Source organism: Xiphophorus hellerii, chromosome 19, assembly GCF_003331165.1.
Source record: "Xiphophorus hellerii strain 12219 chromosome 19, Xiphophorus_hellerii-4.1, whole genome shotgun sequence".
Classification (NCBI taxonomy): Eukaryota; Metazoa; Chordata; class Actinopteri; order Cyprinodontiformes; family Poeciliidae; genus Xiphophorus; species Xiphophorus hellerii.
The window spans coordinates 25,934,248-25,961,723 of NC_045690.1; the positions used below are offsets into that span (position 1 = coordinate 25,934,248).

The 27,476-nt window shown below is 37.1% G+C and overlaps 4 protein-coding genes across 13 annotated transcripts in view; all 4 read right to left on the reverse strand.

The window, feature by feature from the left end:
• Window positions 1-441, reverse strand: part of brf1a (BRF1 general transcription factor IIIB subunit a) — a 78,712-nt gene extending 78,271 nt beyond the window's left edge. Inside the window, exon 1 of the mRNA XM_032546500.1 lies at window positions 180-441. The gene's annotated coding sequence lies outside the window, so the exon portion shown is untranslated. The remainder of the gene's footprint in view (window positions 1-179) is intronic.
• Window positions 1-27,476, reverse strand: part of LOC116708618 (MAP/microtubule affinity-regulating kinase 3-like) — a gene marked incomplete at its 5' end in the record, with an annotated part of 485,947 nt that overhangs the window by 359,814 nt on the left and 98,657 nt on the right. The gene's annotated exons all lie outside the window — the stretch shown is intronic.
• Window positions 1,961-16,796, reverse strand: zfyve21 (zinc finger, FYVE domain containing 21). 6 transcript variants are annotated; one of them, XM_032546531.1, is made up of 9 exons: window positions 16,671-16,796; window positions 11,345-11,573; window positions 9,297-9,347; window positions 7,849-8,017; window positions 6,963-7,038; window positions 6,786-6,877; window positions 6,528-6,581; window positions 6,083-6,213; window positions 1,961-5,217 (listed from the first exon to the last, which is right to left on the reverse strand). In XM_032546531.1, the coding sequence occupies exons 2-9, from the start codon at window positions 11,552-11,554 to the stop codon at window positions 5,182-5,184; spliced, it is 819 nt and encodes a 272-aa protein (XP_032402422.1). In that variant the 5' UTR covers window positions 11,555-11,573; window positions 16,671-16,796; the 3' UTR covers window positions 1,961-5,181. The 6 variants fall into 6 exon arrangements, with proteins under 6 accessions (XP_032402422.1, XP_032402424.1, XP_032402423.1 ...); XM_032546533.1 differs by having other exon boundaries at window positions 11,429-11,573; window positions 16,671-16,795; XM_032546532.1 differs by lacking the exon at window positions 6,528-6,581.
• The window catches only part of klc1a (kinesin light chain 1a), a 39,557-nt gene continuing 30,594 nt past the window's right edge, over window positions 18,514-27,476 (reverse strand). For 3 of the 5 annotated variants that reach the window (XM_032546505.1, XM_032546503.1, XM_032546504.1), the window contains exons 14-16: window positions 26,415-26,548; window positions 24,062-24,128; window positions 18,514-21,946 (exon numbers count right to left, since the gene is read on the reverse strand). In XM_032546505.1, the coding sequence (XP_032402396.1) occupies window positions 21,881-21,946; window positions 24,062-24,128; window positions 26,415-26,548 (267 nt within the window). In that variant the 3' untranslated portion in view covers window positions 18,514-21,880. Of the gene's footprint in view, window positions 21,947-22,176; window positions 22,272-24,061; window positions 24,129-26,414; window positions 26,549-27,476 lie in introns of all 5 variants that reach the window. The other 2 variants (XR_004336718.1, XM_032546506.1) reach the window with 2 other exon arrangements.

The window sequence follows — 27,476 nt, forward strand, 5'->3', positions numbered from 1 at the left end:
TGGTTGTTTTTCTTTTTTTCAGTGGCCATTACGGACTATTTGGGAGCCACATGAAGTTGGTGAGAGCTGGGTGGGACAAGCTAACAGATGTCTGAAAGATACCAGCAAAGTGTTGAACTCTACGAGACGTGTGTCTGCGGACACCACGTCAACGCCGTGTGGCCACAGCGGCTCCATACCTTCAGTCCGGTGAACTACGACGGGAGCAGCGTCAGGTCACGCCGTGACGACGCCACCCTTGGTGAAAATAAGTGGTCCCCACGTAAACTCTGTAACGCAAAGGCGTCGTATTCACTTCCACGCTTCTGTCAAAGGAGCTGGGAGCGTAAGCGAAGCTAGCCACGTGATGACATTTTACGCGAGCCTCATATCTGCTGAAACACCGGCGCAATTCCCAGCACAACACCGAGCACGTGCGCCTGCTGCGTTGGGGAGACCCCGACGAGACCAACTTCAGAGGGGTGTTAGCGGAGAGGAGGGGACAAAAACTGAGCTCAAACACTGCTGGTTAATCTATTCTATTACTCATTTACTCAGTACTGTGTAGTGGAATATAAAAACAACTGTTTTTAAGACTGTAAATAAATACAAACACTTTACGATAATCATAGTTCCACCTATGTTGTTTTGGAACTTTCCAACTTCCGCCTCCACGTTTAAGTTAATTACTATATTTTAAAAACACAGTTATTTCTTTGCTATTTTTACGTCCCAAAATTTAGTCACATTTATATCAAAATCAAATAAAATTGTAGTCATTTAATTGCAATAAATGCTAAACAGTTTTCCCTTGAAACGATGCCACGTCTGTAAAGAAAATGTGATGGTGGGTCAAGTTCACTAAAAACACGGAGTCTCTTTTTTTGTTTTTTTTGAAGAGTCTCAATGTGTAAATTATTTTTGTGTAAAAACCTCCGATATAGATAAAAAAAAAATAAAAAATAACCGGAGGTTCGAGAACTACAAGCAGCTCTTTGGACTATGTACAATGGCTATTAATAACTTTAGCTAAAAATCATGAAGACACAACAGATGTTTTAAATATAGATATAAGAATAAATGTTTTAGCACTCTGTCCACTTTTCCACATGAAATATTTGCATTTAAATTCCACAACAAAATGATACTAAAAGTAGAAATAAAATCTTTCAGTTTTTTTGTGGTTTCCAACCTAATCCCAAAACTACTTGGTTTTGGGATTTTTTTCAAAATCATTTTTCACAAATGTCAACATCCCCCTGAAGAAAATGTATCCATCCTCTTTTTATTTTTTTATCCATTTTAAACCTTTCACAAATATGTCTCCCAAACTCTCCGAATGTTTGGACTTCTGTTATCCTCATTGGATGGCTCCAAAGATTTTCTGACAAATTGACTTCCGGACTCTCAAAAGTTTATTCCAAAACTTACTTTCTTCCTCTCACAAAGTTATTTTGTTGTAAATGTGTGGATATATGTTGCCTTACTTAAAAAATAAAATCCCTCATGTTTAGCAGACACCAGAATATCATGGGTCAAATCTGACTGAAATAAAAAAATAAAAACAAAACCCAAGCTCCTTCTGAAAAAAGTAACCCCCAGTACATAATGCTGCAGTTGCCATGGTAAACGTATAGCCAGACTATTGTACAGTATTTTTGTTTACATCTACCCAGTTCAAATCATTTTATTTTACTAAACTCAGGCATATAAACAGTGACGTATGAGTCACTGGTTATATTTGTACCTGTACGTTGCATTTATTGCACTGATAACTGATTTCATGTAGTAGACAAGACATTTATTACTCTCAGATTTAAGGGTCTCTTACTAATTGATGCATAAAGCATCGTCAGCCATTTTATTTTGTAAATGCATAAAGCCGGAAGGTGTGATAGTAAAACATCCACCTGAATTATTGTTTTTGAAAGACCAAAAATGCTATTTGGGCCACAATAAACAAAATGAAAACGAAAACAAAATGTATAAACATCTGATTTTATTTTGAACAGAAAGGTCCAACAACATGTGGCGCCGTCAGCAACATAACAAACAAGGAGAAACATTGTAGTGTACTCAGAGCAGAACAGATTGCACACGTACACAATGGCAGTTTACATTTGGTTAAAAAATATATAGAAAGAATTATAATGAAGGGGCTGCACAGTCTGCCACTCCTTTATTTATTTAAAGTACAGTTTTGCTTCTTATTCATCTCTCTTTTCTGGGGTTAGGGCTTGCCTTTCTCCATCTTCTAAACATTCTAAATCATGTGATCAAAAAAACAAAACATCTGTGTGTTGAAGTAGAATTAAGCTGAAGAAACGTGTTTTAATTCATGAGGTGAAGGCGGCATGCCAACAGACATTTCGCTGATCAGTTTTGTGCTACAAGAATCATTCTGTTGTTCATGTGGAGAAATAAGATACACGCCGATACACAGGAGCATTTTTGGGGAGTCAGAGACACTACAGCAACAAACATTGGCATCTGAATTGTTACTGAGCAGGTTTACTAAAGAATCTCCTTGTTAAATGATTAGAGATCCACAGAGAAGTCAGTTACTGACCAGAACCAGATTTTTACCTCCACAGAACCGGAGAGACGATCTGTTTTCCCCACCTCGGCACTAAAGAAGCTTTTGAATAGTTCTCAAGAAATTTACTTTTAAATCAGAAGCTCCTTTAAAACCGTATTTCCATGAATCCTCTTCATAAATCACCAAGTGCTTTTAAATCATTCATGCTAACACGATGTTACACGTCCACCTCACTACAGCCGAGATTATAGAACCGTAGAAGCATGGTGGAAAACTCTACACCCGTCTGCAACCTGTGGCTCCGGAGCCACAAGAGGCCCTTCAGATCTTCAGCTATTGCTCTCAATAACTTTGACTAAAAATTAAACAATAAGATGGAGGGTTTTTTTTAAAACAGTTTCTTGGTTTATTCCTGTCTTTGCATTGAATTTCTACTACAAGCACCAGCAAAATGTTTTATAGATCTGAACTTTTTGTCATTTTATTATTCATAATATTTGGCCCCAGAGGAAAAAAATATATAATCTTTTTGCAAAATTTTATGTTTGCCTTTAAATCCTAGAAATACAAATGAAATTATGTTTTCAAATAAATTTTCAATAGTAGATATTTATCTCAATTTATAAATTGTCTTTTTTTCCCAAATACATCAATGTGATGAATTCACGGTGGGGGTTTTTTCCCCCCCAAGATTACACACAAATACCCATAAACCTATTTGAAATGGAACTCTAAAAATATCAGCAGCCTTTTCAAATTACCTGGTTTTATTTTTACATTAGCACATGTTAGGTCTGTTGCCAGGTAACAGTTTTTCAGAGTTACTGTAGTGTGTTGCCTCTGCTAAAATGCTCCACATCACACAGAGGTGACAAATCAAAATAAAATCCATAAAGTGACTATAATACTTCAATACAGTTTAGTTTAAAAAAGATGGAAGAACAGACAGGCTGTTATTCAAAGCAGGAATAGTTAACGCAATAGCTCATAGAAAACTTTTATACATGAAACTACAATTAAAGTTCCTGTGTGTTTATTCCTCACTTTGGTCAGTGAATAGTCTGAAGCTCATTAGACACAGAAGCAGACAAGTTAGAGTGCAAGTTAGTCAAAAATTTTCGGGGGGGGGGGGGGGGGGGGGAGAGACTAAAACAAAAACAATAAACCAAAAAAAGGTCCAAGTGACATCAGCCTATCAGAAACTGGACAGATGGGTGTGTTTTCTGGGTTTGGCCTCATCCAGAAACTCCTGAACACTTCGAACACTTACAGAATCTTTCAGTCCGTTTCTGTGCCTTCTTTCTTGGCTGTTGCCTCTAAAGCCGATGACCTTCTTCTTCTCATTTCCTTATTTTCTATTAAAATTATGCACATATTTTGCAGCTGACTGAGAAAGTGTAGCAACGTTTTGTCAGTTCTCTGTCCTCCCTAGTACTTAATATTTCTCACTTGCGCCTCAGAAGCGGTTTTCTACTGTAATTAGCAAAATCAGTTCAGGAAATCCTTCAGAGTTGAACGTTAGCAAGTTAACATGTTCATGCACATTTAAATTAGAGACCCACCAAACAGACAGCTGGTACCCAGTGTTGGGGACTTTAAGGTCAACTTTAGGGTCAGACATTCTACAGACAGAGAGATGGGTCGCAGTAACGATGGATTTCGGTGTGGAAGTCGTTACTGAGTGAAGACTGATTGTTACTGTAATCATTTTCACCATCAGTGAGGTGTTCCAATCTGAGGCCACAGGAAGCACAGAGATGGAAGAAGCCTAATAGGTTTTCTCGACAGGAAGGATACAAAGAAAATTGGAATGCTGTTGCTATGTTTTTCTATATTCTGCCGTTGTTCTTTAGGAAAAAAATTGTTTGGGCAGGTTAGAGCTTTACAAAACGCTGAGACTGGAAACGGCCGCCAAGAAAATTCAGATCCATGCACAACGTAGGAAAGTGGCAGCATCGAAAAAAGCTCTAGAAGAAGCGATTGTTGTTTTCAAAAGAGTTTTAAAATAGTTTAAAAGAGCTAATGTAAAGTAGAACAGAATACCCAGTTCTTACTTGGTTTTCAAAGGAATTCAGACAACAACTACAGCTTCTTAATACCAAGGAAAGATGAATATATCTGCTTCTCAACCTTGTGCCACAAGTTAATCTGCATGTTTCCTTTAATGTGCTTAGAAAGAGTTTGGAACTGGAAGATCTGCTGACGATACGACTTGGTTCTGTCATCCCTGCACAAACAGCAGCGTTTAAAATCCCTGCGCAATGAACCGAGTGTAAAAAGTGTGTTGTACAACCTTCATAAGAATACAGAGTAACATTTCTGAATTAATATTAAAGCCTCCAACATTAGCAAGCCTCGACGTCCTGTAAAAACGTTTCATCTGCACGACCCAGTTAGTGAGTGAAACCAGACTGGAGCGATGAACGGAGAGAAAACGCAGAATAGACAGAGTACTGCTTATAGAGGTGAGTGAAATGCTCTTTTTCTCCTTTTAGAAAGATTTCTTGCAACAACAAAAAACATGACAATGGCGAGCTCGCATAAATAACCGATAAGAGATCAGATGGATAAAGTGAATCTGCGGTGATGAGAGCAAACCCGATCTGAATCCGACTCGGCTGGAAAACACTTGGGTGTGTGCTGCCTCCGTTCCCCCCTGGCCGTCACTGGTCTCGAGCTTCGTGCAGCAGCTTGGCCGCCTGTCGTCAAGACAACACCTTCCCTTTAATAATGGAGACTTTACGTTTTTTTTGTTTCTGACATTTGCAACCGCATCATTGTTTCTTGATAAAATACTCAGCACTGTTACAAGTTTAACCCTTTGTGCTTTTGAAGCGCTCTGTGCACATCGTTGGCTAATGTATTACTGCAGCATGTACAACAACAAAAATACATAAATAATGTGGATATATCAGATACATATAAAAACACAAAATGCAGCTTGTGTTTGAAAAATACAAAACAATCCAAACAGACATGGACCTGTGTAAAGAAACTGTTGTCAACAAAAAACAAACTAAATAGGTTCCACATTTGAACAGCTTCAGAAAAACTAAACAAAGACTTTGTAGTGGCCTAGTTAAAGTGCTGACCTGAATCTCATTTGGATACTTGGGCATGACCTTACAGGTTTGGTTCATACTCAAAATGTGACTCAGAATTCCTGCACAGCATTGCAGGAGATTTCCATTTAGCTAACTTGCCATTTATTTCATTGTTGATGATGACAATAATTGCCCCACCAGTTATTAGTTTTAGGGGGACAATTACTTTTTCACACAGGCATATAGGTTTGGATTTTTTCCTCCATTCTGAATAAGTACCTTTATTTAAACACTACATGTTATGTCCAAGGTAGTCAACCTGTTGTTTTAGTCATTTTCAGTTTCTTTAGTATTTATTTTCCATTGGCTGTTCTACTCCTAACTGCACTGACTGAACAAATTAAAGTTGTTTTTCCATGTTTGACCAGCTGGTGGAGCTGTTGGTGTATTTTAGTGACCGTACTGGTGCAGAGGTAGCAGATAAACAATAATTCCATATTCAGTGTGAGGTTTCCTGTACCTTGTGCATTGCAGCAAGCCACAGCGATGCCACCTTCTTGTCTTCTGCAGCCTCCATCTGTAGCTGCTGGGCATCCTCGGAGCCCATTGGTTTGTAATGGAGGAGCATCCCACTGGCCCGCGACGTCCCTCCTACACACACACACACACACACACCACCAACTCAATACTTTTTGGAAAAGTATCTGTTGTCTGTCTGGACTCAAACACCAGAGAAAACTCAACATTAAATAGAGCAACTGGATGAGATGAGATATGGAAAGTAACCAAAATTGACTGAAAAGGAAAATGGGAGAACAGTTTTTCCCCTCAGACTCCAAAGGATGTAAAGTAAAGTAATTCAGGTGTTGCTTTCATGCAAACTCCAGGATGGGGTAATGGGATGGGGTGACATCAGGCCGGGGCAGAGGGTGGATGTAGACGCTGAGGGGCGAGCAGCAGCCAACCTTCAGAGACACACAGGCCGTCCAGCAGGCTGGTGTAAGTGTGAACGTCTTCCTCTGGGTCCAGAGGAAGAGCAGAGCCGTCAGCGCAGCAGTGTTAGAGAACAAAGACATTCTGCAGTCATCTTCTAATGACATTCAAAACAACTCATTTAAGAAGAGCTAGAAAAACGAAAAGGAAGCAAAAACTATTTATTCCCACAGCGGCAGAAATCAGGAAAACCCCACTGAGTTGAAAATGTGATGTTTGCAGCATTTTACCTCCTGGACTCGTCCCGTCTGTCAGTATCTGCATGCTGGAGATGCGGGACAGCTCCACCTCAAAGTGACTTTCACCGTCCAGGAACAGGTATCTGATGAGAAGGTAAAAAAAAAAGGGTATTAACGTTTGACTAACATTAGGGAAGGCTTTGGCAGGTCGGAGCGTTTCACCCTGACCTGTGGTTGTTGGAGAGGCGGCATGTCATGGTTTCAGATTTATCTGACGTTCCCAAAGTGACGACAAACGTCCCTCCTGGAAAAACAAAACAAAAAGACTGAAGAGGGCAACATCTTTCACCCTTTCTTTATTCAAAGATTAGCTTGGCGATACTTTCTTTGGGATAAAAAGAAAAAGACTTAATGATTGAATTTTAAGTTTAAAGAACCTATATACTGGTGCTGTGGTGGCGCAGGGGCAAAGCACAACCCACGTATTGAGGCCTTAGTGGTCGCAGGTTCGACTCCCGGCCTGGAGACATTTGCTGCATGTCTTCCCCCTCTCTCATTACCCTCTTTCCTGTCGAACTACTTTCAAATAAAGGCCACTAGAGCCAACAAAACCTTAATATATATATATATAAAAAAGACAGTTCAAAGTGTTTTTGGTATCAATCAATCCATTTTTGAAGGTTTTGTTTACAGAGATTTCCTAATTCATTTTCTTTGTTGTTTGTGTTTTATTTATCTTGGATATTTAAGATGTCTTCCAGTTCTAGTGTTAAATATTCACTAGAACCTAAAGTTTATTGATCTTTGAGAATGTGTCCTTTCATTATTATGTTATTAGCGTTAAATGACTTGAAAATGGTCTCAAAACAACAATATCATCGTTTATCGCAATAACTTCTGGGAAAACTCATTGTCCAGCAAAATGTATTATCATGACAGTCCTAATTTCACTTAGATTTCCCCCCCCCACTGCATCATTAGAAGATTAATATTAATATTACATTCCTGGCAACAGTAAGTGCATTTAAAATGCTGACTGCACTGTATACATAACTACTGGTGATGGCATGAGAGTCAGTGGAGCCAAACCAAGGCGAGCAGAGAGCCAGTTTACCTCCCAGCAGCACTTTGAGCTGCTTGTCATAGAACTCCAGCTCCTTCTGTGAGACCAGGCTGCACTCTGCACACTGCCTCACCGGGTCAACGAAGCACATCCGGGGCAGCGCCACCTTCTTGCTACAGCATTTATCGCAGAAACAGCGGCCGCAGCGCCGACAGTGGTGCTGCAGGACACAGACGTTAAATCAGAGCGAGGCTCATGTTTAGTGGGTCTAAAGGGGCAGAAGATTGAAATGTGAAGCGCTGTGAGAGGGACAGGAACACAACACATCGCTGTAAACAGACCAGCTTTCTCCACGCATTCTGAAAGAGCCTGAGCTGTTTTCAACTAGAAATGCTCAAATGCTCAGCTTGTTGTAAAGTGTTAGCTCAGCAGGGCTGAAAGCTAATACAGTTTGAGTTTAGAAGATGATAAACTGGGAAACACTTCAAGCCAGAGTTTTGGTAGTGAATGGAAATCATTACTAGCAACGTTTTCATTGCTTCCTTGGAAACAGGTTCCTATTTTAAGAAGTTTTCTTAAAAAAAATTAAACAATGAAAAGAAGAGGATAATGCAAATGATAAATAACAAAAAAGATAAAAGTCTAAGCCAGGGATGTCCAAAGTGTGGCTCAGGGGCCACTTATGGCCCCATGATTCTGCATGGCCCACCACAACAGGTGGTTTATGCAGATTGAGAATTTTATTCTTAAATTAGAGCAAAATTATTAATGACAAATTAAAATGTTGATGGAAAATATTGATGATTGTATTTATTTATTCTGGTTATTTTTAACATTTCCAAAGAAAAGTTAAAAAAAAGAAAAAGAAAAAATTTAAACCACAAAGCTTTTGTCTTAGCCATGCTTTTTGCTTCCTCTGTAATTTCATAAATAGGATCACATTTATCATCTGACTTCTGTTGAGAAACTCCTCAGAGAATTCAGTTGATAAATGTGATCTCAGTGGGAAACGGACTTCAGATAATCTGCTTTATTTTAATTTGTTAAACCTTGCTTGAGTTACCGTTTCTAAAGAGACAGTGACTCAAATCCTGTTCTTATTGCTGAGAAGAAGCGGGATGTCTCATTTAACTTGTTTCATCCGAGTCCAGTAGAACGTGCAAACTGGATATCTTTCTTTTAACAACGTGAAAAACTCTGTATTGGATCTACAAGGATTTAAACTCCCCTTTCCCACAAAAAATAAAAACAAAAAAATACATTTTTACATGTATAATTAGAATTACTGTGTGCTTAGTTAATTGTTGAGAAAATGAATTAATTTTTTTTGTAGTTTTAGCTTCTTTTTTTTTTGACCTGACCATTTCGGCCCAAGTGACTAAGGGTTTGGACACCACTGGTGTAAGCGGCCTGATCAGACAGAGTCTGGTTTCCTGTTTTCAGTCAGATAAAGCTGTCATTTAGCACCATGGTAGTGCAGAAACAAAGACCAAACAAACCTTTCGTCTGATGAAGTCAAACTTGGTGTCGCATTGCATGCATCTGGGACACTGGGTGACAGGGAAAGAGAAAAAAAACAGGATGTTACACAACATGCTGAGCTGAGCAGATTCCAGTTAAACAGCAGCCTGGCTCCTGCTCCGCTTCAGCCACACATCACGTACTCTCTCTGCTGGACTGTCACTTTTCCCACTCAAAATTCCTACATTGTTTTCTTTCCGTCTCACTCTGGAGGCATTGCGGCCTAAAAGTTTTTAGGAATTAAAAGTTCAGAGAAAAACAAACAGAGTCTAAAGTCAAGAATAAAGGATTAACTTTATTTGTGTGCAATCTGCTCTTCAACAGACAGTGTTGGGCTCTGTCTGTGATTCTGACGCTCACTAAAAGGAGACAGACTTTTTTCTTTTTAGCAGTGTTCCTTTCGCAACAATTTAGCTAAATACTATCATCTATGTGCGGGCGTGACAGTTGGCTAACACACACATAGGCACGAAGTCACTGTAACCGGCTCCTACACTGATGCTAACCAGCTCTGCTCTGGCTTTAGTTGGACGGGAGAGGCTTGGCTCGCAAACTTCTTCTGTTACCAGACTGGCCATGGCAGCCTGCAACGCCCAGTCCAGGAGCCAACTGCGATGTCCACAAACACGTCAAGCTCGCGGCAGCTCGGAGCAGAAAACCGGATACGGCAAAGTGTCTCCACAAAAATAAAAGCTAGCTTTGGGCGTGGGGCATAGCGCGACCCACGTTTGGAGGCCTTGAGTCCTCGACGCGGCCGTCGCGGGTTCGATTCCCGGACCCGGCGATATTTGCCGCATGTCTTCCCTCCTCTCGTGTTAACCTACATTCATATAAGGGACACTAGAGCCCACAAAAGACCCCCTGGAGGGGAAAAAAATTAAAAAGTAAATAAATAAAAGCTAGCTTCGAGGCGTCGGGCGTCCCGAGTTCGAGTCCCGTCCTCGGTTCCTTGGCCGCCCGTCTTTCCTCACCTCTCCGTGACCACTTCCTGTCTGCTTACTTTCTAATAAAAAAGTACTTCAGGAACAAAAATAAAAAATAAAAAAAAACACGGCATTTTAGAGCTTACCTAATTATGAAAAGCTAACCTTGCGCTTAACAGTTATGGAGATCAAAATGTGTCATGAGTCATAAGAAAAATTAAGTTAAAAAAAATGTGTCAATTTAACACCTAAAAATATACTGATTTTTTTTTTTGTAGCATTGCTACACTACAAAACACGTCACTATTTGCGTCACTATTAATCAATCATTGATCAAAGGTGCTACAATTTAAAAAAAAAAAAAAGCCTGGTCATCACATATTATAGTGGTGACACAGTAACTAACAAGAAGGTCCCAGGTTTTCCTCCTGCATGAAGTTTTCTCTGAGTTCTTTCGGGGTACTCGGGTTTCCTGTTAAGGTTATTTGGTCTCTTAGGTGTGACTGTGCGGTTGTGTTATGCATCTCTGTGTTGCCCCTGAAATGGGAAGGTAACTTTTCCCGGGTGCACCTTAATATACATAAACAGAGATAGAGACAACAATCTGCATTTTCACAAATTAGAAATAGTTCCAGCTGCTAAATTTGTTTTTCCTGTAAGCAAAGGACAACGCATAAGTCTTCTTATGCTAGTTTTGTGCTAAACTCCATTAGCACCATGCTAGGGGAGGAGTAGCACTGGCTGCTCCATAGGGCACTGTCAACTTTCACCAATGAAGTTTTTTTTAGTACTTTCGTGTTGTGGGCTGCAATGTTTGTTTTTTAAAACTTCTTCTTGTAAAAGGTTCTGCCATTAAATATTTATATTGTATTTAAGAAATTTACCCCTTATTGTAGTTTTTTTATCCTTGTTTTTTCAATATGTTTACTTTTTAGTGAACCTGTATGGTTCCATTTAGCTTAACACTTTGCTGGTACATTTGAATTTCCCCTCTAAGGTACAATAAAGGATATATATTTTCAACTCTAAAGCGTCAGTTGTCACAATTTATTTTGTTTTGACAAACTTCACACATTTTTTACATTTAGTCTGAAAATACTAACCGGAAGCGAAATGTTTACTGTACTAGATAGCTTCGCGCTGGTGTGTAACCACTTCAGATAGCATTTGGCCGTCAAACGTCTCACCTCTTTATCCGGGACCCACTGCGGCTCGTCCAGGGAGAACGGGCTGTTGAAGGCGCCGTTCTCCGGGATCATTCGGAGGCCGCTGGGGCTGCGGACCAGCTTCTTCCCGTCTGGTACCGAGGACATTTTCTTTAAAGCGTTTCCCCTCTCTTCTTCTTCTTCTTGTTTTTTTTTTATGGCGGTTGGCAAACAACTTTTAGGTGCATTACCGCCACCTTCTAGACTGGAGTATGGATCAGATGTAAAGTCACTATAATCTTCCCATAATACCTGTTCTCCTTAGAAAATTAAAAATACTATTAAAAACTACGTCCCCCGATGATCTTTGAAGCAAACTTCTAATATCTAATTTATTTTTATTCCTATTTAAATTTCTAATTAATTCCTCCCTTTCTCGAACATACTTACTACATTCTAAAAAACAATGTTGTATTGTTTCTAATTTCCCACAATAACTACAGAAACCTGTATCATGTTTATTAATTATTTTAAGAGTACTGTTTAAACCTGTATGTCCAAACCTTAATCTAGATATAATATCTTCTTCTTTTTTATTCCTGCTACATTTCCTAAATTCTCCAACTTTTCTTTGGATGCTATAATAAAATCTGGCATTTCTTCCTTTATCCCACTGTTCCTGCCATTTATCCTTAATATACATTTTACTAATATTTTTAACCTCATTTTTACTCATTTTAATATTTAAATCAACAATACACTTTTTTGCTGCATTCTTAGCAAAACTATCTGCCAGCTCATTCCCTATTACTCCAATGTGAGCAGGAACCCAAACTAATTTAACCAGAGATCCATAACTTTTAATCCTAAACATTAAATGATTAATATCAGCTATAATATCTTGCCTTGATTCTGAATTTTGTTCTACAATACTTACTAATGCACTACTTGAATCTGAACAGATTACAACCGCTCTCTCTCTTGTTTCCTCAACCCATTCTAGAGCCATTAAAATAGCCATTAGTTCACCTGTGTATACTGTCAATTTGTCTGTTATTCTTTTATTTCTCATAATATCTAAGTCCGGAATTATAAAAGCTATTCCTATATTATTATTTGACATTTTAGAGGCATCTGTATATATTTGTATATATTCCGCATATTCATTTCCAATATAATTTTCCACCTCTTTCTTTTCTAATTGTTTACCTTTTTCCAGTAAACTCAAATCAACTTCCGCTATCTCAATTATCCATGGTGGGATAACAGGAAGAACAAACACAGGACTAATTAAACTATGATTTATTCCTATATCTCTTATTTCATTTTTTATAAACCATCCAAAACTATTAATTTGCTGTTTTTCTTTTTCTTGACAAGATTGTAACATAATATATGGAGGATAACTTTCTTTATGTCCTTTAATATTTGCCCAGTAAGTTATTGCTAATTGTTTCCTTCTGAGCTCCAACGGCATCTCACCCATCTCAACTTGTAGAGCTGAAATTGGGGTACTTTTCATCGCTCCACAACAAAGCCTTAATGCTTGATATTGTATTCTATCTATGGTTTTAAGTAAACTATTTGAAGCTGAATTATATAAAATACATCCATAATCAAAAACTGACCTGATTAGACCAATGTAAATTGTTTTTAAAGCTTTCCTATCAGCTCCCCATTCTTTTCCTCTTAAACACCTCATTATATTTAAGATTTTTTTACTTTTTTCAACTATTTTATTAACATGAGTCTTCCATGTAAGTTTTTTATCAAACCAGAATCCTAAATATTTTATTTGATCTATCCTTTCAATAACATTCTCATATAATTTCAGATTTGTAATAATATTTAACTTTCTATTTGTAAAAACAACAACTTTAGATTTAGATATTGAGATTCTAAATCCCCATTCTAAAGCCCAATCTTCTACACTATGTAATGCCTCTTGTAGTTTCCTATTTACAAATTCAATATTTCTTCCCCTCTTCCAGATAAGGCCATCATCTGCAAATAATGAAACACCAAAAGATTTATCTATATTATTAAAAATATCATTAATCATTATAATAAATAGCATAGGACTTATTATACTACCTTGGGGAGTACCATTTTCGACTTGATGCCTTGAACTTAAAACGCCACCTACCTTTACTTTTATATTTCTTTCCGTTAAAAAATTTTTAATCCATCTATATATTCTGCCCCTTATCCCCATTTGTTTTATTTTAATTAACAATCCTTCTTTCCATAACATATCATAAGCTTTTTCTATATCTAAAAAAATTGCTATTAGACTCTCCTTATTAATCTGAGCCCGTCTAATTTCATATTCCAGACATAATGCAGAATCTATTGTACTTCTACCTTTCCTAAAACCAAATTGATAAGATTTAATCTTCTCTTTCAACTCTAAATAATAAATTAATCTATTATTTACCATTTTTTCCATAATCTTACCAATACATGATGTTAAAGCTATTGGCCTGTAACTCTCAGCTGAGTGAGGATCTTTACCAGGTTTACAAATAGGTATAACAATTGCTTCTTTCCACTTGTCAGGTAATATTCCTTCCTTCCATACCTTATTATATAATTCTAATAATATTTTTTTACTCAATTCACTAAGATTACTTAGCATACTGTAACTAATTTGATCATTCCCAGGAGTTGATTTACTGGAATTCTTCAATGCTTTATTCAACTCTATTAAAGAAAAATTTATATTAATAAAGTCCTCATTATCTTCATCATTATACAGTAATTCATTTTGATTCTGCAATGTAATTTCACGTCCTTTTTTTTCTTTACTATTTAGATTTTCCGTGCTATGTATCTTTGTAAATACTCTTGCTAATAATTCTGCTTTACTTTTACTATCTACTATAATTTTATCATCCTCTTTTAATACTGGAAAGAAATATTCTCTTGATTTACCGGACATTTTTTTAATAGTATTCCAAACCTTATCTAATGCAGTATTTCTCCCTAAGGACTCACAATATTTCCTCCAATAATCCCTTTTAGCATTTCTTATAACTTTCCTGACTTCTGCCTGTCTCCTTTTGTAATTTATTAAATTTTGGAAACAAATAATTTTTTTAAGAATTTTAAAAGCCTTATTCCGCATTTTAATTGCTCCTGAACATTCTGACGTCCACCAAGGAACTATTTTCTTTTTTTTTGTACCATTACTTCTAGGAATGGCTATTTTTGCTGCGTTAATAATGCTTTTACTAATTTCTAAATTCAATTCATTTATTGGTTTACTTGTATCTATATTTACCATATTAATCTCATTTATTATTCTAAATTTTTCCCAATTTGCATCCCCAAATCTCCATTTTCCCTCACTTTTTATCTGGTTTTCCTCTATATCAATTTCTACCTCAACAAAAATTGGATAATGATCACTTCCTATTGTACTTTTTTTGCATATTCTCCAGCTGCAATTTTCCGCAAAAGATTGCGACACCAAAGTCAGATCAATAACTGATTCTTTCCCTCTGATCAAATCCACCCGAGTGCCTACACCATTATTTAACACTACCAATTCTTTTTCTTCAATCACTTCTTCTAAAACTCCTCCATTATAATCATCTTGCTCTCCCCATAAAGTACTGTGTGCATTAAAATCCCCACACCAAATTATCTTCCCTCTCCAATGTCTTAGGATTGTTTCAAGTTTTAATTTTTCCAATTTTTTACAAGGATTATAATAATTTATTATTTTGATATTTCCATTATTTGTCCAAATTTCTACAGCAATAATTTCCAGGTCTGTTATTATTTGAAGCTGAATGAATTTAATATTTTCTTTTATAAATATGGCACATCCTCCTCCATTCCCATTTATTCTATCTTTACGTAAAACTGAGTAACCATGAATATTAAATTGCAGTGATGATTTAAGCCATGTTTCTTGAATACATATTATGTCTGGTTTTGTATTTAAATTGTTTATGAAACCTTTAAATTCCTGTCCATTAGCTATTAAACTTCGAGCGTTCCATTGTAGAATTTGAATTATGCAACAATTAGAGAAGCCTCATTTTCAGATGATCCTTCCCCATGCCTAAGTTCATCATGAATTTTTTCCCATGACAGATCTTTGACATTAAAAAACTTTGTAGCTGCCTTTACTATAATTTTTATTTTTTCAGTCTTAGTTCTTGCTTGTTCTGAGCAATTAATGATATACGCAAGAAAAGGAATTAATTTTTCTAACGTGACATTACCCTGATTTTTATTAATCCCTTCTTCCTTTCCATAATTTTTTTTTGGATCATTTCCAATATTTTTCACCTCTTTCACTGCTTCAGCATATGTAATTCTCCTATCAATTTTAACTTTTTGAATTTCGGCTGCTTCTTTTCTAACCATACATCCTGCATATGCTGCAGTATGATTTCCTCCACAATTACAACATTTAACTGGGTTACTTCCACACTCACCATACGAATGTTCACCTCCACATCTACCACATCTCTGTTTCCCTTTACAAACATTTGCAGTATGACCATATCTTTGACACTTATAGCATCTGAGAGGCGGTGGAATATAGGCTCTTACATTAAAACTCATGTAACCAACCATCACCTTATCAGGCAGAACTTTATCTTTGAAATCTAATAGAATAGATGTACTGTCCATTTTCTCCCCATTCCTAAAAGCTTGCAATCGTTTGATGCCTATAATCTCTCCTCCTTTCATTACTTTCTTAAGCTCTTCCAAATTTTCTCCAACAGGGATCCCTGATATTACCCCTTTCACCCCTCTTTCTTCCCCCACTACCTTTCTTTCTAATACTTCTTTTTTGCATACCATTTGTAGTTTTACTGCCTTATTCTTTTGTTCAGCATTCTTACAAATAATAAGCAGGCTCCCATCTCTTAAAACTTTAGCTAGTTCTACATCTCCGATGACTTTCTTTAATCCATTTGATAGATTGATAGGACTTACCCCAATCATATCTTGTCCAGCCTTAAACTTTAAAATAACTTTAAAGTCTTCCATCATTATTTTCTTTTTTATTTCCACTCTTTCTTCCTCATCTTCAAGAGACCTTTTACCGGCATTTATTCCCTTTTTACCTTTATCCTTTCCCCCTCCCCCTCTTCTATTTTCTACCATAGACCATCCTGTATCCATATTTTCATCTTCTGAACACCCTCCACTACAACTAGCCATCTAGATCCACTCACAGCCCAGATTATGCCAAAAAACCACCTTAATACTTCGCCAAAATAACGCCTAAACGCTTTCTGTCTCCAAGCTTCCCTTTCCCCTCTCTTCTGTCGAGTCGTCTTCTTCTATCACAAACTCCAATCAAGCCACACCCTCCAGGAGCATTCAACCAATCAGAGCACATATCTCAAGTCACGTGACAAGTGTGAACGAGTGGGCTGTTTGTGTCCACTAGAAGTCAAAACATACTATAATCTACTCGAGAGAAACGACAAAAAGCATTTGTTTCGGAGTGTTAGCTAAGTGAACAATTTAGTTTATTCAAAATATAAATGAAGATAAATTACAAAGCAATTAATAAACATTTATTTTGCAAATAAAGTTATATTAATGACAGTCAAAAGTCACATTGGCTTTGATTTTCAGTTTGTTAATACTTGTTAATAATTAGCACTGTCTGACTGGTTTAAGTTCCCCATCTTCTGCTTGACTCAGCAGGTAGACTGACATGTGAACATGGCTGGGTGCTCCTCCAACAGAGACAATCTCAAACAGACTTCAACATTTATTTTGGAATACTCATCTAAAACCATGATGAAAATGTGTGGAGTATGTCTTAAGGCTCAGTCTATTCTAAGAAGAAATGTGAAGTATATCAAGCCAGAATTTCATGTCACATGTTTTATTATTAAAAGTAATGTAAGATTTAATTGCTACTTGTTTGTTTGAATCTGTACGTACAAAGTTGATCCTGTGTGGTTTAGAGAATATCAACAATAAATTCAAACACGATGATCCTGCTGTTTATTGTACGTTCCTCCCAATCTTGCACTTCAAGGAACAAAGTAATGAAACCAAAATGAATTAGTTTCATTCAGATACGTGTCTAAAGCTTTGATTGGTAGTGTTTACTTAAAGTTGTGTGATTTTCTTCAATTTATGGTTTTGTTTTTATAGTACCTTTTAAACCAACTTTATCTCTAGCACTTCATTTTCTTCATAAAAGTCCTTTACACAAATGTTTATATATATATATATAAATACAGTATATATATATATATAAAAAAGGTTTATGAGTGACTTGTAGATAAATTAATTATATAAACCTTTTATTTAAAACAAACCACCCCAACATAGTGGTGACAGCATCATGCTGTGGGAAGATGTTGGCGCTAAATACAGGACAGCATCTTAAGACTTGAGGCCAGATTTTCCAGGAAATAGTTTCATCAGCGATGAAATCTGATCCATTCAATCAATGGTTGTGTTTGCAGATGAGCCAATTTACTGCTATTCCCACTGAGGAGCAATATTCCTCCATAGCAGAGCTTCTCTTATATTACGATATGTACATTACATAGACGTGTAGTTCTCGGTTTGCAGTGATGTGTGCTAGCATCAAGCTAACCTGTTTTCCCAGATTAGCTTTATACTAGTTTTAAAAAATATGTTTAAAACCTTAAATGAGAAACTACATCATGCATGACAAGAATCAGTTAAACTTTACAAAGTGTTTGCTTGACTAACCTACCTGCAGTCCAGGTCTGTGGCTCATGTAAACTCTAAAGTGTTCTATGCAAAGGAGTCAAGATCTATTTTTTAAAAATGAAATTCAGTTTTCTTGATAAGCATCTTTAGTTGCAAAAGCTGAAACCAGACCCTCAAAAATCTGGACCAGCTCTTAGCTGTGAGCAACATATTTGCTTTTCACTTTGACAGCCGATGATTTCCGTCATTTTTGATATTTCACTCATGTCACTTTCCTACGGTTACAACTCAATTTAATACAAGTTTTTTGACTATGAATTTAATTCAAAGCATCTATGCAGGGCTACGCAGCAAGGTTTTTATTTGCTGGATGTTGTTTAAAGGAACAGTGCGTTTATCGACCTGGTGTACACTACACAAGTTTATTCATGGAAAACAAAAGCAGAGAGAAAAGCTCAGGAAGGCTGGAACGTTTAATCAAAGGTTAAGTCTTACAGCTTTGGTTCAAAATGATCTTTACACATTAAATTAGAATTGTATAGGTAGCTTGAATCGATTAAAGCAGAGCAGACTAGCATAACACACATCACTGGAACTTTTTCTTCCTATAAACCTCTTGGAATGAAAGCATCAGAATACACACTGAAATCTTGCGTTCACAATTTAAATCATCTTTAAATCTTTTTCATAAATTGCACTTCACTCAAGTAAAGACTTGTCCGGATCAGACATTGAGAACAACTGGAGATCTTTCTACTGGTACTGTTGGAAAAACTGATGAATAATTTCAAATTGTGTAAAATTAGCCTCAACTGTCACGTTCCAGTTGATTCAGTTCCAGGTGACAGCATGAATAAATATGAAGTGTTTTTTTGGTTTTTTTGCATAAACATAAGGATTTTCCAGAACACAGCATGGATAAATACACATAAAACAGCATTGACAAAAATGTAAACACAGGACTTCATATATCAGAAGCTAAAACTTTAATCAACACAGAACAGAACGTTTTAAAGAGGAAGCAGCTGAGATGAGGCCAGTCAAGTTTCAACTTCTGTCCTTCAAATACAAGTGGATTTTCTGTCCCTTCATAAACTCAAATCCGACCTGAGAGCTAGCTAAGGAGCTAGCTGTGGAGCTAGTTGAAGAGCTAGTTGAAGAGCTAGCTGTGGAGCTAGTTGAAGAGCTAGCTGGGGAGCTAGTTGAAGAGCTAGCTATGGAGCTAGTTGAAGAGCTAGTTGAAGAGCTAGCTGGGGAGCTAGTTGAGGAGCTAGGGTTAAACTTAGACACTCGAAACAAGAAGATCATGCTCTTCTTTGTCGCTTTTCTCCTTTTTGCACAGGGAAGGCAGACATGTTCTAATGCAGATATTTTATCAGACAAACTTTGGACATTTGTTAGGTTTCATGTACAGGTTTTGGGTCACTTAACTGGTTTGTTGAGATTTTAAAGTTTTAAGTTCTCCAGTCAGTCATAAAAATCTTCAGCTATTCTGGAGCAATCGTGTTTCTATGGACACCGGAGTAACATTAAAATCTAACTGAACAAATATCTGCTTTTTTTTTTTTAAACAGGTTCCTACTAAAAGCTTGTAAATAGTTAATATCTTACCTGCGGTAGATATGATTGAGCCCAAACTCATCAATACCCCTGGCAGAGTCCGAGTTAAAACTGTTTTTATTTAGCAAAAAGTTTTTTTTTCTGATGTGAAATGAGATCAGAATCTCCCAATAGGTAAAACTATTTAAAATGGGTATTGATTCTGAAAAGAACAAATATTTTTCACATATTTTATATTACCACATATTTTACACATTGTGTTTGTAAAAAAATATGCAACCCATTTCAACACTGAATGGAAAAACCTTGTTTGACGGCGCAGCAATCTGTAAAGGTTAGCAACTGTTGGAGATGCTAACCGGCTTTATGTGTGTTTACACTGCAATTTTAATGTTTTAACGAGCTCCAGGTGTTTGAGACTGATGGCTCACCCCAACCTAAAGGTCCCTGCACATTCCAACTGGGACTGCAAAACGTCAATATTTCTTCCAGTCAGAAGAAACGTGGTGGGAAAATTTAAAGACTGCTTCAAAACTAAATCGGAAGGGAGTGTGAATAATTTCGGGCTTAAGCATAACTCTGTTGCTGTTTTGTCTTAGCATAAACCCAGAGTAGATCCCACAGACTGAAGTTAACAGCTACACCAAACACCAAAGCAGATATTATATTAAGACTGTTATTTTGGGGGAATGGAGGTGTGGGGATGACTTGGGGTCTAACTAACATCTGTGCACCTCCAGGGGTCAAACCCACTCCAACACAAACCACTCAGCTCTGAACACCACCCACGTCAAACACCCACGCACCGACACAAATGAAACACTTTCAGGTCACACAACCAGGCTGCCATTACCTCAGTGTGCTCTGCCTGCTTTGATACAAAGATGGAGTCTTGATTTAATAAACGCCATTAGGATTCGCTCTTCACATCTCCTTTTTGTAGAGCAAATATGTCCTGGAAACATGCAGGCAACCAGCTTCTCTATATGGTATGCCAGCAATGCCAAGACTGGCATAAAAGAAAACAAATGCTAATTGCTTTTAAAATTTCAACAAAACCTTACTTTAAAAAAAAAAATCCTGAATATATTCCTTTAAAGGGGCAGTATTATGTAAAATAGACTTTTTTATGCTTTATATTATGATATAATGTTATTCCCTCATCAATAACATATCTGGAGTGTTGCTTTGATACTTTTATGCATGCTTAAGAAACGCTTTAATCTCCATGGCAACCATGCAGCTGTGCAAAAACAACTTGGTGGACCTAGCTCCGCCTTCGAGGACAGAGCTCCTCCTCAGGAGCTGGAGCTGGAAGCTTGTAAAAGTTTCAAGCTTCCAGCCCCCCACTCAGCTCCTTCAGACTAGCCAGATTTAATTAGCAAACACCTGGTGGGACTGAGCATCTGCTGAACTTGTTCTAGGAGTTACTTCTCCGTGCAACACTGGTTAAAATGTTGCTAAAGGAGCAATGTTGTGATGCTTTCCTAAAGGCAGAGTTTCAGAAAAAGCGGGAGTATTTAAAGAGACAGAGGCCCAATTTCAAGACGTTAAATACAAAGTCAAATTTCTTTAGTCATATTTAATATATGTATAGCGCTATGTGCCTGAAAAATATATAATACTGCCCCTGTAAGGTTAATTAATTATTTAATTTAGGGATATTTTTAGAAAGGGAACAGTGCATAATAATAATCATCATAATCTGAACATAGCATTTCCGAGAGAAACGTTCGTTTTGATGGCAGGTGACTCATTTCAGACAGTATTTTGTAGAAAATGGCTGCTAAACCACAGAGTTGCTTTGCTGTTTCATTACCAACATCATCATTTCATAAAACGGAGCTTTCAGCCCAGCGGTAACTAGACATTCAGTTTCTCTCGGTGAAACGGGGGAGTTCATTTTGAGCCGAGGCTTGGTGAAGTAAAACCTGCGCCTGTGTCCGCCTTCAAACCAACTCCAGCATAATTCATATTTTTCATATCACTAAAACCAGGAAACAGTTTGACGTAGCACGAGCTTTCTCACAAGACACACACATGCAGCAGAGAGCTGTACATTCACACCCCTGATGCGCAGTGACAGGAGCACAGGCTTCCTGCTGGGAGCTCAAACCTGCAGCAGTGGGGTCAGAGTTCAGAGGCCGTCCAGTGAGCACTTTGCGTTGCGATGCTGAAGAGCGACGAACGCGCGAAGCTTTCCTACAAACAGAAATTTACAGCGAAGGCAGTCCGGTGGTCAGAGGTGGTAGTTCACTTCCTTCAATGCGCCAGATCGGTTTGGCTGGCACTCAGGTCGTGATGTTTTCTTAAACGATGATTTCGTTCCTGACGGAAACAGAGACGGGTCAGAGCTCAGTGCCAGATCAGTGATATTAGTGAAATAACAACATATTATATATATATATATATATATATATATATATATATATATATATATATACACACCAACAGAGAGAGACATACAGGAGAAAAGGGGGGTTCAGTTCTTTTCCACTTTTTAAGAATTGAAAACAAGGTGTGGGGTTTTTTTTTCACCGCTTTAAACAACTGATCACCTCACAATAGTTTTCTTAAAATCTTAATTTTCTGTCTTCCCTTTTCTTGCAGCATCCAGGGTCAAGTTGCTCCAATCACAGACAGTAATCTACAACTTGCACCAAAGTGTAAAATCAGAATTGGGTTGTTTTGTCATGAAAAAAAATTGTTCTACCACCAAAGTGTAATTCCCAGAATTACCAGAAATTTGGACCAACTGTTTGATAAATGATATTTTATTGCCCGAGCAAATGCATAAATGCATGCATAAAGTTCTATGTCAGCCGAAGCTAAAAAACAAACAAATAATAAAACCCTTCAAATTAGTTTTGATCTTAATTTTATGGGTTGGATCAATAGTTTTATTCACTGTCGTCACAATGGAGGAAAATTATTTCATATTTGGCTCAAGTTTATTCAAATGGCTCCACAGGTAAAGAGGAACAGAAGCTCCAGTCTAACTCTACAGTTTAACCTTGATCACATCTGGGTGGAGGAAGAAAAGGAATCAGATTCTTCAAATTCCTTTTTTCCCCTTAGTTCTTTAAATGCACCACAAGAAAAAAAAAACAACAACTAACTTTCGCATATTTGATTAATAACAAACAGCGTTATCGTTGTGTTTCTTTCAAGCTTTTTGTTCCCTAATATCAGAAGAGTTTAGTGACTTTTGCTTTGATGCAAAAATGAGAATAATTATTTAAACAATTCCATATGCTGTTAAGATTCAAAACTCGTTTGTCCATCAAGGAAACTGACACACAGATGTCTTAAATTTGGGTATTTAAATAAAATAGTTTACAAAATGACTTTTCTTTTTCAGTTTTTTTTTTTTTACACAGAGTTTGCTAAACTTTGCTGAGACCTAAACTGAAACCGTGTACTTTGGTTGGTTTCACACTTGGTTTGGTGTGTTAATTTCCCTTTGGCATCCAAGTATTAGTGAATTTGAATTCCATGTTTGCCATGTACTCTACATGGTTCGTGGCAAATTTAAAGCAAAACCTTTTAGCTTTATATAAGCAATAGTCGTCTTCTTGCCATTTCCCCATAAACACCCAACTTGTTAATGCACAATAAGAGAAATATCCCAAATGAGGGGCAAAGGTAACCTGCCTGTTTTGGTGGATAGCCATGTTTGGGTAGTCTTACAGGTGAGCATACTCTTCCCATTTTCAGATGATGGACTGAACAGTGATTAGTGAGATGTTCAAAGTTAATACAGGCTGTTAACATAGAACTTAATCACGCTTTAAAATTTCCCACCCGTCTGCTGTTTGTTCCCTAATGTCCTCTGATGCCTTCCCACCAAGGCCTTTATTGTTAACTACAATTAATGACGCCTGAAAATGAGAAAACATTTTTGTTAACTTGAATAAAATAAAAAATGTAATTAACTAGTAAAAACTTTAAGTAATATTTACCTAACAATAATGAATAAAAACTAGCAAAAATACTCAAAAAACTAATTTAAACTAACTGAATTAGACAAAAGAAAAATCACCACAAATAAAACTAAACTACAATGAAAAAAACGAAACTATTACAACCCTGCTTCACACATCACATTAACATTAAATTAAACATTGTTTACTACTTTAAAGACTGGTCACGCTGGATTTTATTTGGGGGTATCTTATTAAAAGGGGGGGCGAATACAAATGCATTCCACACTTCTCTGATATTTGTTTGTTTTTTAAAAAGGCAAAAATCCACGCATCTTCTTTCTTCCACTTAACTTATGCACTACTTTGTGCTTAACAGCACATATAGTAACACAAATGGAACATGAATTATTGTGATAAACTTTAACGGTTATGAAAGCTTTTGGCAAAACAGCAGTTAGAAAAACAAACCGGAGAACTCACTGCAAACACCAATGTTTTGACAGTCGGGCTTCCTTACTTGGTAGTGGTCTCTGGCAGGCTTGTCCGGCAAGTTAAGAACCCCCAGAGAGCTGGCCCGCTTCATGCTGCTCCCACATGCAGAGAGGCAGGGTGAGGGGTCAGGGGTCAGAGGTGAGGGGTGGAAAGTCAGCCGTGAGCTTTTAAACTCAGTGGAGTTACATGAGGGTTAATGATAATGTCACAAAAAGGTTAGTTCCACAATAATGTATCGGATCTTCTGTATTCAGATTAGACATGTACAATGTTAGCACCACTTGACACAAATCTGCAAATTTTTTTTTTTACACATTTAGTTTGTTAATTTGATGGAAAATTCAGCAATGTGTGTGTGTTGTTAGACATCAGTTATGACATTTTGGGCTGCATGTTTGTGTAAAATTGGAAAAAAAATAAATAAAGGAAAAAAAAGTCAGATTATTCTGCCTTTTACTGATGGGACAGCAGTTGTGACTGACCATTCAGATTGAGTTGGGTCTGGCAGACCAAACTGTGAAACCAGCTACTGATCTGTGCTTAGTTACCAACACTGAAAAACACAAAATCTTACCAAGTATTTTTGGCCGAGTACACTTGAAATAAGACAAAACTAAGATTTTAAAAATATATATATATAATTCCTTAATATTGATTTTAAAAAGTACTAGTTTCATTTGGACATTATTTCACTTATAACATGGGAAAAATTTTCTCTGATAAGTGAAATAATCTGCCAATTCAATAAGTACTTGTCATCAATATTAAGGAATATTGACTTAAAACAATTTCCTGTATTTTGTTGAAAAGTTACTTTTAAGTTAGTTTTGTCTTATTTCAAGTGAATTATAATATTTGCTCTACAAAATAGACCAACATGCTTGGTAAGATTTTATGTTTTTGCAGTGAATAAAAAGATTTAAGAAACAGTTTTACTATGTTGTGCACCAAGACATTCACACTGCAAGTTCAACACACACTCAAAACATAAAGCATAAAACTTAGTTTTATGTGAATGTCACTGCAGCAAACGTCCATCTGAAAGTGCATTTAATACTCTAAAGGTTTAGTATTTTTTAAAAAATACTTTACGATGCACATTCCTTGCATTGACGTTACACATCAGTGAGTCTGTCATGATGGTGATGAGGAACACCAACATCCTGTCCGTCACCATCATGAGGCCCAGTGAAGAGCAGCACCAAGGAACACAAGAGACCAGCAAGAACAAAGATGAGGCATGCAAGTCGACATTCAGAAGAAATAAAAATTTATTCATAAATAAAAAAAAAAAAGAAAAACAGAACAATGAAAAAAAATACATTTTTATTCTACACAGGACAGCCATGCAGACATTTAATAACAAAAAGATAGACTTGTAAAAGTCCAGAACAAGTTACAGTTCAGCCACGAAATGCAGTGAATAGATGGAACGATTAGTTGGAAATTATTTCCATGGGCACAACAAGTGCGATGGAAAAATCACTGGGAGACATTAGTAGTTAGACACGGCCCGCTACGCCTCCATTTATCTGTTAGTCTTTGGTTTTTCACTGTGAAGATGTTCAGGTTTGGTTTACGGAGCCATTAAAGTCCGACTCGCAGGTTTCAAATCTCCGTCGTTCAAGTCAATCAAAAAAAATGATCTTACACACGGAGGTTAAAGATTTCTTACCATCAGCACTTTAAGGGCTGTGTATCAGTCAGTGCAAGTGCTAAGAAAATGCAAGAACTCATACATAAAAAAAAAGAGAATAGCAAATGTTGCTTAAATAAAATATAAGGATTTAATGGATTTTTTTTAAAAAACATAATCTTTTGGAAATGTGTTAAATTCCTCGAGATGTGTTTTTCCATTAGGGCAGCACCCTTTTTAAATTACGCTTTTCTCTAAAATCATATTTTCTATCTGGAGAATTAACATGTTTCTTTAATGTTACAAAATGACCCCAGATGTAAATACCACTTTAAATTTGTTCTTTTTACAATACTGCATGTATCTATAAAAGATATTATATACTAGTTTACAATACTTCTAAAAGTACTTTGTTCACCCCACTTTCACCTAAAAAAAGAACCGTTTTTACCAAAAACCAAGGCACTTTACAAAAGTCAGAGTTTGTTTCTGTTTCATGTAGATAAGACACCTATAAAGAAATGTAGGGGGAAAAGTAATAATTGCATATGGGACAAGAGTCCCTAAAAACACTTGTGTGCAAACACAGCTTCAGAGTTACACCACTTCACCACCGGCGAAGTAGAAGAGTTCACTTGTTTTGGTTCTGGTTAGCGCACCAGCCAGCCTGCTCCTCCAGGCTCCAGTGTGTGACAGGAGCCACCTGTAGCAGTTAATGCAGGACTCTAGAGCTGATAGTTACCCGGGGGTTTTGTGCTCGCCGTCTCGTGACGAACTGCCGCCTTTTAGCTTGCGGACCAGTTTCTCGCTGCTTCGACGGAGCGACGCCCGTAGTTTACTGAAGGAGCCGCTTCTCTTCAGGGACCCCGATCCGTCCTGGTGGGACACATCACAGGCTTACCCTTACTCACGCCACTTTCTAAGATATGCACAGATGTTAAGGACGTTCATATTTGACCAGCATTTAGTTTGCAATTGAGATGCACCAAGAAAAACTGGCTTGTGACTGGAATCGGATGATGTTCAGTGACTAAGGCCTACCAGGTCGCTCTGGTTGTGTTTCCATTGACCATAAAATTATGCAAATTGAAACTATGAAAATAAATCCGCTCTATGGAAACAGGCCAATTTTGAAAAACTCACGTTTATGAATAAAACGTTTTTTGCGCTAGGATCAGGTGGTTTTTCAGCTGTATTGAAATGTATGTTTCTGCAGTGGAAAAACTTTTTTCACATACCACTAGTGATGTGATCAACAGCTGGATGTTACTAATGGAGAAAAATACTACTTCCTATAACAGGATGTAGTAATAGGAAGTAAAACTGTAATACTTCCTATTACAGGAAGTAGTAGAAGTTTGATGTTTTTGTGTTTTTTGGACAATGTACAGCTGCCTCCATCAGAGCTCTCACAGCATCACACGGGTCATAAAAGGTTGTGCGTCATTCCAACGTGTTGAATTCATAGATCTTCTGTAAAATCACAACTATAATCTCCACAAAGCGCCACATAGCCGCCCCCAAGTTGCTCCAACGCCTGCATGAGATGCCGACGTTGCCTCTGATTGGCTGATAGATGATGAACGCTAGCACCAAGGCTGAATTATGAAAAACTCTTTACATCTATTGCTGCCATGATTTTTAATGACTTATGTGAATAAGCTTATTCATGTGTGGTTTTAATTTAATTTCTTATTTAATGGAAAGCCGCGTCTCTTCAGGGACCCCGATCTGTCCCTGAAGGACCCCGATCCGTCCCTGAAGGACGGATCGGGGTCCTTCAGGAAAAAACACAATTACGAAA

Coding starts and splice junctions, on each gene's coding strand:
- zfyve21 (XM_032546531.1), bottom strand. CDS start 11,554: ATGTCCTCGGTACCAGACGGGAAGAAGCTGGTCCGCAGCCCCAGCGGC. Junction 9,348..11,344: donor CAGTAAACATTTCGCTTCCG/GTTAGTATTTTC, acceptor CCTGTCACCCAG/TGTCCCAGATGCATGCAATG. Junction 7,039..7,848: donor GCTCAAAGTGCTGCTGGGAG/GTAAACTGGCTC, acceptor TTGTTTTTCCAG/GAGGGACGTTTGTCGTCACT.